Source organism: Maylandia zebra, linkage group LG9 (genome assembly GCF_041146795.1).
Source record: "Maylandia zebra isolate NMK-2024a linkage group LG9, Mzebra_GT3a, whole genome shotgun sequence".
NCBI classification, from domain to species: domain Eukaryota; kingdom Metazoa; phylum Chordata; class Actinopteri; order Cichliformes; family Cichlidae; genus Maylandia; species Maylandia zebra.
In genome coordinates this window covers 27,853,186-27,865,954 of record NC_135175.1, presented here as the reverse complement: position 1 = coordinate 27,865,954, position 12,769 = coordinate 27,853,186, and the positions used below count along the sequence as shown (strand labels likewise).

The following is a 12,769-nucleotide window of genomic DNA, read 5'->3' as shown; positions in this document are numbered from 1 at the left end:
GTGACCAATCAATCATATGTCACTGAATTCCAAAAAACCATTTTTTAAAAATGTATCTTTGATGTCTTATTGTACTAATCTGATCATCTGTTTGAATGGATCTCTAACATGGAGATAACGTCACGGTTTCAACCATGTTTGCTGGGTATAAGGTCCTCGCTGTTCCTCCCTTGTTGTCAGTGTTGATTTTCCTGATAAACTTTGTGTTGCCTCCTCAGTCTGTTTGCCCTTTATTCCTGTTTAGTGTTTCTCTTTTCACCTTTTGTTTCTGAAACTTTTGCTTTAACCAATAAAGGCTCATCTTTTAATCTGAATTTTCATCTTCATCTACACTAATCCATGACACATAATGCTGTCGTTTAGAGAATCTTGGATGAAAAGAGAAAGGACAAAAAGAAAGTTTTTTTTCTATATTTTTGTCCAGATCACTCATCAGTACTGAGTAATCTAAGTTCATCTTGATTATTTACTACTTAAATGTACAATATTTACATGTCTAAGCCATTGGTCTTTCTAATCACTGAAAGCCAGCCACTCAATTAGCACCTAAGCATTTCTTTAATAAGTGTGTCAGTGAATCAGGGAATCATTTAATTCACTTGTTGAATTATGATCAAGACTGACTTGAGTATTGTGTGTTTCTATAGCTTGCAAGCATCTCCCCCCTTTTATTTCATCCCTTGAATATTTTCAGCTTTCTTCTGTGTCTTCGCTAACAAAGGCCATCACTCAGTTTAAAATAGAGTCACACCAGAGTGACAGAATGTGGGCGTCTAGTGGCTGCACTGGTTTGATTTCTGCTTCACCAAGCCAGACACCATCAGACAAAAACTGTCTTGTTTTCCTAAAACGTGTGTTTGACTGATATTCACTTCACTTGTGAATCGCCCTGATTTAGCTTTGCGAAAACGTCAGGTTTAGAAGTGAAAAAGGTTTTGGTTGCCACACCAGGTTTCCTTTGATTCTGACTCACAAGTTAAAGCTTTGATGATTTTCTTTGAATGTCAGCAAACCTCATGCTGGCAGATTTTCCTCATCTCTCACACACATACACACATATGCAAAGAAACAGGCTTTTGCACATAAATGAAATGGTTTCTAAAAAAAATGTGTTTCACTTGAAGCATTTCATAAACGGTACAAATTTGAAAATCATTTGAAAATTCTTTAAAGGTTTAGAGCACTTTGGTGGCAGTTTTGGATTCAAATTTAAACTTAAAGTGGGAAATATTTCTAACAAGTTCAGGCATAAAGTAATATTTTTAATCACACATTAAAAAATTCCATTATTATTAATTCAGACTTGAAAAGAAGTTCCTGACTATATTCATAAAGTTTAAATAAAATTAAAGTGCTGGGAACAGGTCCTGTATTTAAGTTTTGATGATTTTTATATGAAGCAAATTTCATTAAATTATCAAATTTTGTCTAATTAATAATTCATTTTCCTACTGAAGAGCACCTGTTGGCAAGGTTACCTTAGAAATCAAAGGAAGAGTGAAAGAGACAAAGACATGAGAGAGCGGGGGAGCAACAGCACCCGTTCCCTGCATAATAAGTAGAAGAGTCTTTTTTATGACAGTCCTTACCAGGAAAAAACAACATTATTAGTATCTTGTGTAAATGCATGAAAGTCTTGATACTGATTACCATCTTGATGTGCAAATAATTCTAGTATCGCTACATGATGTCAGCTTTTGTGAAATGAGATGGAAACTGAGGCGTACCCTGTAACTATAAATAAATTTGTCACTTAAGATAAAGTGTTTTTCAAATATAAGTATTGTTGTTCTCACCAGGTGTGATGCCCCAGTGTATTCTGCCCTGTCTCTTTGTTTCTGTGCAGGTCCCTTCAGGTGGAGTGCATCAGTGCACCTTGGAGCACCTGTCCATTCTCCCTGCACCATCGTTGGTTGGCTTGTTGATTAGGTTTGGCCCAACTGATAAGACTGACTCATTGTGTGTGTTTTTTTAGATAAAGTTATCTACTTTACTTGCAAATCCACGCCTCTCCTGTCATTTTTTTATGTCTAATGAGTCGGTCCATGACAAGTAGAAAGGTAGAGATGCATCATTTTTACACTGACTTGCCTTATAGTTAATGGGCACTGCTTTTGGAGAGATTCTGCGTGTGTGTGTGTGTGTGTGTGTGTGGGGGGGGGGGGGGTTCACATAATTGCCTCTGCTTCAGTGGCTTAATTGAAGCCAGGTGTCTTTGAGTAGTGCACCCCTATTCTGGTCTATTTATGCCACTCTCGTCATTCTGGGATACGTGATGCCAATATACCAGTATCAGTATCAAACATCCTTTTCTGGTATCTAATTACAGGTAGGGGTGGGCTCAGCCAAATGACCTGTCGTCTTGCCCACCCAGTCAAAAGTAAAAAAATTGTTTTCCAAATGGAAAAAGCAGCACAGAAAGTACAAGCACCCTTTTCTAACCTCTGACTGGGTTGGTAGCATACAGCCAAATCCAATCTCTCCTCGGACTCACCTTATTAGAATCAGAGGTACAAACACGCAGAGGTCAAAAGAAACAGATTGCTGTGTCTCAGTGTGCACAGGTGATCAACTATGAACCCAAAGCAACAATCCACACACACACACACACACACACACACACACACACACACACACACACACACACACACACACACACACACACACAAAGAGTCAGAATACATGTGTAGATCTTGATTCCTTCACTGGCTGTTGTTCCATCATCACAAAGCTTCTGGACAGAGATCATGTACACAAGTGGCAAACTCTGATCAGGAACTCAGAGTCAGTTAAACAAAAAGGTTCATTTAAAAAAAAGGTTTATTTTTGAGATATGATGAGTTTCTAGACTAGTCGGTAACTATTATCACGATATTTCCCAGCCTTAAAGGGAGCTCTTCTCTGAGCCCTTGGTACTTCTCAAGCTTCCCGTATTCCTTTTCCGTACTCCTTCTCCGTATCCTATTCATGTAACTCCTTCCGCTGGGGATACTTGCATAGTAGCATTCCAACAGCGCCCTGTTCTCATCTCTTGCCCACTTGTGCCAGGAGCCCACTTCTCATCACTGTGTCCTGGTTCCTCAACACCTAACACGGACCATATTAATCCAGGCGACGTCTGAGTCTATACGGCTTCAGTTTTCTCTCTCTCCCTCATATCTAAAGTTAGCATGGGGGTCTAGCCTTACCGGATACAGTCGAACTCCTGACTTAAGTTCCAAAGGCGTGTCGAGTTAGATTAGTTAGCTATTTTAAATTGGTGAGTGTGAACTGTTGTGTTAGTCTTGCGATAGTTTGGCGACCTGCTCAAGTCCACCCTGCTACCTTGAATTTGATAGGCGGGAGATAATTGATGGATAGTGTTTATCGATTGTGATGAAGTATCCTGGGCAGCAAAACTTAAGATTCCAAGAAAAAAATATACAGAAAACTATTTTCTTGGAGAAATTCCTCTTCTGAGACCCCTGAGTGCTTAAATTCAAAGAATTGAGTTTCACACCTTCAGATGATGTCCATACTCCCCTGGAGTGTTCACAAAGGTCAAAACAGCAGACATCTTTGTGTTACTGAAGAAACAGACACGTTTGTACAATCTCTGAAAGTCACAGCAACATGTTGACTGGCCTCTGTCTGTGCATGGGTCTGTGCCAAATGCCAAGAAACCATCCGTACTGGGAAAATGAAACAAGCTGTCCCATTGTGGCAGCCATTTTCAGACCCTATTGGCATGTCTACATTTCACTCACAACCTTTGAGGAGAAATGGGTCTGTGTTCTTATGGGTTAATACAAAGCTCACTGAACTTACATAAAAAGTCTTGGAAAACACAAACCTCAGAAGGGGGGAACTAATAAAACACAAGACCAAGAAAGAAAAAAAACAAGCAGAAGAGGGGGATGATAAATGCACAGATATGTGAACACAGATAAAACTAATGAGGATGAGGTAGACTGAAAGAAACTCAAAGACAAACAGGGGGTGCCACAGAGAAAAGTATAAGTCACAGGAAAATGGGCGGAAAAACCAAACCACAAAAGCAAAATAAGTAAAAGCCAAAGGAAAAAACATAAATGAGACCAGAACAGTGAATTCAGCTTTCTTGGCACACTTTGAGCTCCTGAGTAACTCACTTACCACCTTTTAATGGCTACTTCCTGCAGGATGATGAATATCTAAAAAAAAAAACGAAAGTTCCTCAGACTTCAGCAGCCTCCCTTCAATCCAGATCTGGATCTGGCAGACAGCTTTGAGATGCGCACGAATGGGAGATTGACATCTGAAAAATCTGCAGAAAGTATATGACGGAATCATGTCAACATGGAGCAGAACCTCAAAGATTTATTCCCAAAATCTTTGGGGAATCCACAAAGACACAGAGACCGACTGAGAGCAGAGGGAGGTTCTACCCAGTATTAGTATAGCAACAAAGTGCTTGTTAGTGTATTTTTCTAACCACGAGTTGCTAATAGTCATATATGCCACATTTTCCTGTTCGCTCTTACTAAGAACTCCCTTTGAAATGATGCCATGTCTCTTTGTGTGTTTGTCAAAAGTGGAGAGGGAAAGACAGCAGACGCAGCATCTAAGAATAAGCACAGCAAGAGCAACAGGAAACCCTTGACTGACAGAAAGGAAGGCTGTGAGCTGGAGACAGTATCATTGATTCCCATGCTTTTGATAGTGTGCTATCAAAATGCTTTTGATAGTTAGCTGTCAAAAGCATAGCATAGCTTTTGGACCTTGAAATCAAGCTGTGACCAATAGGTCCCTATGTAAATTATAAATATACAAACACGGTTATCAGTCTGTGATCAGCCAGCAGATCAGAGAGCTCAAAAGAGGATGGAGCCCTTCCCCCTTCAGGCTGTAACATACTGATCTCTTGTCAGACAGCTTATGGATTTTCTGTTTCAATCCTGACATGAGAACTGAGTGATTCCTTTTAATTACACGTATATGTTAGAAAAATCAGGACAAATCTGAATCCCTTCACCCGTCACGCAGCTTTTAAGTTTGTTTCCCTACATGTTGTTGTGTAACGCGTTGATTGATGGTGCAGGTGTGACCGTGGCTCGAGCCTGTTACACACATCCACTACACATCCACACATACAAACACCACCCACCGCTTCTTGTTTGAGGTGTTTGTCTCCCAGCCCGTTAAAGGGCGCTGTGGGTGATAAAAGCTCAGGCGCACTTAAGTGGCCGCGCCTGAAAAGGAGCGCACCTCTCCGGAGCGCACGGTGGAGGGGCGGGTCTAACGGGACAGAGCATCTCTTCTCCTCATTCATTCGCAAAGTGTCTCTCTCAGACTAGAAAGTAGATTACTTACAGAAATTACCCCCTTGCCTTACCTTCATGCGCGCAGACTGTGGAGACATCCGTACGCCTTCGCCTCTCCAGATGAGTGAAAAGCACCGAGACCGGATGGTTCCCTCCCGAGGTACAAACTTCCGACTGGTGCAAACTTCGCGGCTCATCCCGGTATGATAATTTCCAACTTGAGCCTGAGCTGCGCGCACTGTCCCGAGGGAGTAGCCTGCAGCACTGAGGCGACGGACGCGTACGAGGAGGTATCCGGTTCCCTGCCCCCTCCGTCCCTGAGCCCGACTGGGCACCTTGTGGTGGCGGTGTGCCTGGGCTTCATCGGCACTTTCGGGTTTCTCAGTAACTTCCTGGTGCTCACGCTGTTCTGCCGGTACCGGGCTCTGCGCACGCCCATGAATCTCATGCTGGTGAGCATCTCCGCGAGCGACCTGCTGGTTAGTGTGCTGGGGACTCCGTTCAGCTTCGCAGCCAGCACCCAGGGGCGGTGGTTGATCGGACGCGCTGGGTGCGTTTGGTATGGGTTCGTTAACTCATGTTTGGGTAAGAATATTTATTATTATCATTATTAATAATTTATTATTTTTATAATTATTTTTAATTAATATGTTTCATTGGAGAATGAATGGCCAAAACAACAGAAGTATTTCTTTTAATTTCTTTTAATGTCTAATCTTCGCTTTCCTTTTATTTTCCCTCAACAAAAATCGAAATACTTATTGCATCGTATTCTGTTGCCTGTCAGACCGGGTCTGTTTATAATTTCATACAATTTTCGTCTTTTCCCAACAAATTTAGCCTGTGTGAAAATCTCATGTCATCATCATTTTTATCCAAAGCTGTTTCACAGGCAAAATTAAATGGCAGCTTGCAATGCATTCCTCGACTGCAGCAATGGGCAACAGAAATTCGGCATGATTAACAGCTTAATTTTCCAGGTAATTTCATAAAACGATTAATATTAATTAAAGGTAATTCGAGTTTTGTTATGAAGGCATCATCTGATGGTGGTGTGCTTCCAAACTTCCCTTACAGGGACATAAATAATGCGATCTGGTGAAGAGGACTCTGTAGCTAGATTTTTTTTTTTTCATTTTTTTGCAGGGAGAAGATGATTGGCGTTGAAAAGATGAATGCTAAAATAAACATAAAACATGGAAAAAGCATTTCTGATCGCATTACGCAATAAATCTGCTCTTGTAAGGCTCTTATCTGGATCCTCAGAGGTCTTGTCTCAGATTTGTGCGCACAGGACTGTTGACAGAGCTGGGATCAAACCAGTGACCTTTCGGTTTCGGGGCAATCACTGTAATTACTGTCTGGGATTGATTGATTGATGTCAGCCCCATGTTCACAAACCAAAGAATCCTGATTTTCTACCCACTGGAGCGATGAAAACCAGGGAAGAACACCAGGATAATTGGGAGGTGATCCTGCTGTGCCAGACTTTTTTCTCTCCCCTGAATGCAGATGTTCTTCTTTTGCACTAAAGGGACTTTCAAGTTTTAAGTGAACAATCAGCCTGCCCATAGACTTGAATACAGACCTGTCTTCACCTGTAAAGAGAGAGAACAAAAATGTCACTATAAAACCAGTTGTTTTCTCTAAGGAGTCTTGACAGCAAAGTTTGAGTGCTATTAAATGTGATGTTTCATTTGTGAAGTCTGAATTTGCAAGAATGTGCTGTTCCCCTTAATTTATGTGGTTTGTCTGTGGAGTTTGGAGTGAAGTTTGGGAAGATTTTGGCAGTTTTCTCTTTACACCTTGACTTGAACATAGATGTAGTAAGCTGTTGCCGTTTCATCTGTGGAGTCTGAACTTGCTGTAAAGTTAAGTACGCTGCTGTTGCTCTTTATTTAGCTGTTTTCATGGTGGAGCCTGGACTTTCAGGGAGGTGCACTGAGATGTTGTTGCTCTTAAATCTCTTCTCACTTAGAAGTTTGGAATTCAAGCAGTGTAAGGTGCAGCAGGATGTTGCTGTCACCTCTAAATATATTGTTTTACCTTCTGAGTCTGCACTTGGAGGAAGGTGCAGTACAATATTGCACTTGACTCAGCCATTTTATGAGTAGTCTAGTGTGATATAAGGTGCTCTACGGTGGTATTGTTTTCTCTTTGGAGTCAGGACGGTTTAGTGAAGTCAGTTGTCAAATCTCTTAAATTAAATTACTTTTTTATGGAGTCTGTCACTCTTAAATCTGCCGTTTTCTCTTTGGAGTCCTGACCTGCAGCATAGTTTCTCCCCCCTCAAACCACTTTCAATCTGGCCTGTGTTTTCTCATCTTTTCCCCACTGACCCAGCTCAACTTCACAGTTACTGGCCTGGTCAGCAGCTGCTCAATAAAGCCCTGGATGCTACAAGCATCGTCTTCTATAATCTATAACCTATACCTATATAGGTAATCAGAGCAGGTAACCTATATAGGTTATAGATATATAACCAGTTTTCTGGTTATATATCTATAACCAGAAAACTGAGCACTTAAGTTTGGACTATAATTTTTTCCACTGGTGCACGTTCAGGAACAACTGTGGAATAAACAAGCAATAACCAAGAGGATCAAAACTGTACGTAATGGGATCAAAGGGTTGTCTGAAAAATTACACACACAAAAAAAAAACCCTTGAGTGAGATGCTTCAGAGATGTTTCAGAGATGGGCACCCTGACATCAAAGAATTGAGTCGGGAGTGATTGATGACTTTTTGGTTTGAATTGATCAGACAAGTGGAAAAACAAGGAAATGTGCAGCCCAGTATGGACAGACGGTAACCTCACATCATACTGAGTGAGGCTTGTGGTATTTATTTATAAAATGCTGTGGGATTTGTTTCTTTCATCTCGAAGAGGAGTCAGAGCTCAAGCTAGACTGTTTTCTGGTGGAATAAAAGGGAACTCGAGGAGGAGCTTCAACTTGAATTGTGTTGTCTCTTTAGAATAAATAGTTAGATATAACCCAACAAACATCACTGCCTGCATTTCACAGAAAAGTAATCTTTTCAGATGCTTGGAAAGACCTTATTTCTGGCAAAACTGAGGTACTTGTGTTCGACCCTGACAATTTTTCTAAGGAGGTCAGTCATTACACCGGCTCCCACTCCAGCAATATCATATCATCTGCTAAGAGCCTTGGTATCATGTTTCATCAGTATTTGCATTTTGAATCTCATATCTAATCCAGTCTTGTTGCCTTCATTTAAGAAACATCACAAAAAACAAACCTCAATGATAAACTAGCCTGTGTCAAACAGGCCCAAACTCAGCAGCTAGGCTCCTAACAAGCCTGGGAAATTCAGAATTTTAAAGTTTCATTAATAACATGTAAAGACCTACACGACAGGCATGTATACCAGGCCTGCTGAGATTTTATTCCAACATTTGGCCTCTCCAATCATCTGATCATCTGTTTCATGCTTTTATTTTAAGAGGTGACCACGCTTTTGAAGTTGGAGCTCCTACACTTTGGAACAGGCTGGCTTAATTTAATTTTAAACATCTGCTGAAAACTCATTTTGACTCATTTTCTTAATCGTTCTGCTCTTTACTTTTAGCTCTTGTTCTTGTATGTGTGAAAGTGTGCATGCAAGAATGAATGTAGGATTGTATGTTTGACTGTGTGGACATGTATACTTATCTTTAATCTTTAATGTGTGGTTTTATCCCAAATATAAAGTAATAATGTTAAAAAAAATCTATATACATAAATTTGTTATTATTATCTAAAAAAAAGATTAGTGGATGCTTTAACATGACATTTGATTTGGTTATGATTTGATAGTAATCACATTTACAGAGCACCTACTTGGGTACACAGACTCATAGCTCCATATGCACTGTGAATTTATTTATACCTGCAACTTGAAGATCAGAGCTTATTGTCTGCATGCTGTGATGTCATGGTGTTGCAGTAGTGGGTTCCAACTTTCTGTTTTTTGAGGAGTTTGCAAAGATCAGAGCATTCCTATAGGCTCAAATTGTGGTCATAAATATTTTGTACTTGTAAATCGGTTTTGTACTTGTAAATCAGGATTTATATGTGAAAAAAAGAATTTGTGTGTGGACTTAGCCAAAATAAATACGTGTGAAACTCTGTAAGTTACAAAAACGAATTTTGACCCTATTTTTCCTCCTTTCATCTGATTGGTCAATGTCATGTCAATCACAAATTTTACTATCCAATCAGAGAACAGATTGGTTTGGCTGTCGGAGGGGCGCTTTTTTGAACTGCAGGTCCTTGAAGGGTAATACAGTTTGAAGCTGGAGGATCTCTATATAAATATCCGATAGAAGCGAGGTCCCATAACTTTCAGCAGCTGTTGAAAGGGTAAAGTTGTGGTATATCAGTGGTTAGAAATACCATTATTACTTTAGGATTAGTTTAACACAAAGTCAGACCCAGGACCATGGCTGTGAGTCACAGTGCGCAGCATAAAGGTCCTTTCACATCGGATGCAGGATGTGCTGCTAATGCTAACTAAAAGCAAAGGCGCTGGCTGCTGAGCTCTGTGGGTTTTTGCAGCAGCTCTACCTGTACTAGATGCACCTGCTCCTTGTCGTTTCTATCTCTGACTTTATGTTCTCTATAAGAGTTTTTTTTTGTTTTTTTTGCCAGTTCTTCAAATGTTCAATAAAAACATGTATGCTAATTCATAACGAAGAAAGCTTTGTAACTATCCCCACTAGTGAAGACTGTCATTTCCAAAACACTGCCCCCCCTCCCCCGCGGTTCGCAGTGCTGTTGAAAAGGCTGTGGAAGTCCCTGTATTAAGCACATAAACCTGCGACACAAAAATCACCAAACCACCACAGACTGTTTTCCTTCGTGGTGATGAAGGAAAACGCTGGGCTGGCATGTAAAAGGGCATTTATTCCCTTCAAGGACCTGAAGCTCCATAAAGTAGGGGTGCAACGATATTCGTATCGATATTGAACCGTTCGATACAGTGCTTTCGGTTCGGTACGCATATGTATCGAACAATACAACATTTGTAATTTATTTTATCAATTTTCCTTCTGACGATGCTGTCTGTGTTGAGCGCTCAGTGAATCTGCGTTCGACTACTCCGCCTAGGCTGCACTGTCCAGCGCAGATCCACTGAGCGCTCAACACAGACAGCATCGTCAGAAGGAAGAGGGCAGGGCACCTCCCCCACCCTCATTCAGAGCTGGCGTTTGGAATTATTTTGGTTTTCATGTGACGTATGACCCTGAAGGTAAGCGAGTCATGGACTAAAGTAAAACAGTATGTTGGATGTGCCATGCAATGCTCAATTACATGGGTGGGAGCTAGTGTGTTAGCACAGTTAGCTCGTTAACGTGTTGGCCGTCTAGCCCCATGCACGGAGCTATCGGCGGTAGCTCGTTAACGGAGATTTGCCGTGTTGTGGCATTAAGGTCATTTCAACGAGATTAACCTGAAAGCACTAGTGGGAACACAACGAATATGACTGCACATTTACACCGACATCATCCTAGTGCAAAGACAAGTGGAAGCAGACAAAAAAAAGCAAGCATGCTATTTAGACAGCTGTTAGCACATGATTCTCCTTATGCTGCTGAGAATATAGCCCAGAAGAAGCGGATAGTATAGCTTTTATTTTGGAAAGAGCCATTTCTCTGTAATAAACTCTCTTTTCCAAAGATGAGTGATTCCTCAATCAGACACAGGGCTTGCAATATCGCTAGCCCGACGTCCCAGAGCTAGCGATTTTTTCAGTCGGGCTACCAAAATCTATCTCTTCCCTGCCCGTCGGGCTATTGTAGGAAAAATATATGTCAATGCTTTTGCATTCTTTCAGAAATGTAGCTGGGTAATTATGTCATTGGCATCGGTGAGCCACTGTCAATATGTGACATATTGAAGTCGCGTTTGAATTTGCGCTTGTTTTTTTGCTTTCACTTTGCAATCGTGCGAACTGTGTATAGAGAGCGACAGCACTGATCTGTGAGTGATGATAATTTGTGCACCAATTCCTCTGACATCGTCTTATTAATCGTTAGCTTACTATGCAAACATGAAGCAGCAAGCTTAAACATGTGAGAGGTTGATCGCGCAGAGAATCGCTGAGCTTATGTGAGTGCGTGTGTAAAAGCATTTCAGTTCTGCTGAGCCAAATAAGACAGGTCAGGGTGAAGAAGTGACAGCCAAAGAAAAGCTTACCACAAAACGGAGAAGTTATGACAAATCAGACTATAAGGCAAAAAGAAAGTGCAGCTTTATGGTTTCATGGACAAAAGAATTTCTGTGGCTGCAATATGATGAGCTAAATAACCAGGGCTGCACATAAGTGGTCCGCAGGTGCGCATTCGCTGTCAAAATAAAAAACACGCACAAGGGTTAGGGTTAAATTTAAAAACTGTACTTTTGAGTTAAAATATATATTTATAATTTTAATAAATGACAAATTAAAAATGCATGAACATTTTTTGTATCGAAAAAATATCGAACCGTGACACCAAAGTATCGAACCGAACCGAACCGAACCGTGAATTTTGTGTATCGTTGCACCCCTACCATAAAGCACCCCTCCAATAGCCAAACCCATCTGTTCTCTGATTGGATAGTTAAATTTGTGATTGACATGACATTGGCCAATCAGATCAAAGGAAGAAAAGTCGGGTCAAAATTCGTACTTGTAACTTGCAGAGTTTCGCACGTATTTTTTGGCTAAGTCCACACACAAATCTTTTTTACACACACACAAATTCTTTTTACACATACAAATCCTGATTTACAAGTACAAAATATTTATGACCACAATTTGAGCCCATACATTCCCTTTCACTTTTCAACTACATATCAATCTTTTCAATGAGTTTCTGCTGGTGAAAATCTATTTGTATTCAGTGGATTAAATATTTGCAACAGCTTAACAAATTTCAGCAATTTGTTTGCATGTAAGAAGCTTCATACTGTTGAAATGCAGTGGCACAAAGTGATGGCAGAGTTCTGTTGTGCACTTCAATTGCTACAAATCTTACCAGCCTGCATTAGAAGCAGCTCCAACTAAAAAAAACTAAATAACTGAATTGAAGAAATAAATAAGAACTACCTTTATTTATCCGAGTGTTACTAGAAATATGTATTAAACTGGATACAGCAAAATTTATAGGTCTAGAAATAAGCTACTCAGTTTGTCGAGACTGATGTGAAAACAGAGCTGAGACCTAATTTCATCCCCTGTCTGGGTGAGCTGAGGTGAAATTCTGTCTGTTTTTTAATTCGCTAATGAGACATTGTCTGCTCTGATGCACGCACAGCAGAGCTACAGTGGTGATGGTTAGCAGGCTTGTCATCAAGCCTCATCAGGTCACTTTTGCTGGAATAAGGTCATTCTCATGAAGTCACTGACAACCATTTTCTCTTTTTCTCTGTCTTTTGTTGTTGTTTTGTTTCTCTGTGAACAAGCCAACACTGATTAATGGGCAAGCTATTGGAAGTGTATA

The 12,769-nt window shown here is 40.6% G+C and overlaps 1 protein-coding gene across 1 annotated transcript in view; it reads left to right on the top strand.

The window, feature by feature from the left end:
* The first annotated feature begins 5,264 nt into the window (after positions 1-5,264).
* tmtopsb (teleost multiple tissue opsin b) overlaps positions 5,265-12,769 on the top strand; it is a 49,800-nt gene continuing 42,295 nt past the window's right edge. Inside the window, exon 1 of the mRNA XM_004551850.3 lies at positions 5,265-5,867. Coding sequence (XP_004551907.1) covers positions 5,486-5,867 — 382 coding nt within the window. The 5' untranslated portion in view covers positions 5,265-5,485. The remainder of the gene's footprint in view (positions 5,868-12,769) is intronic.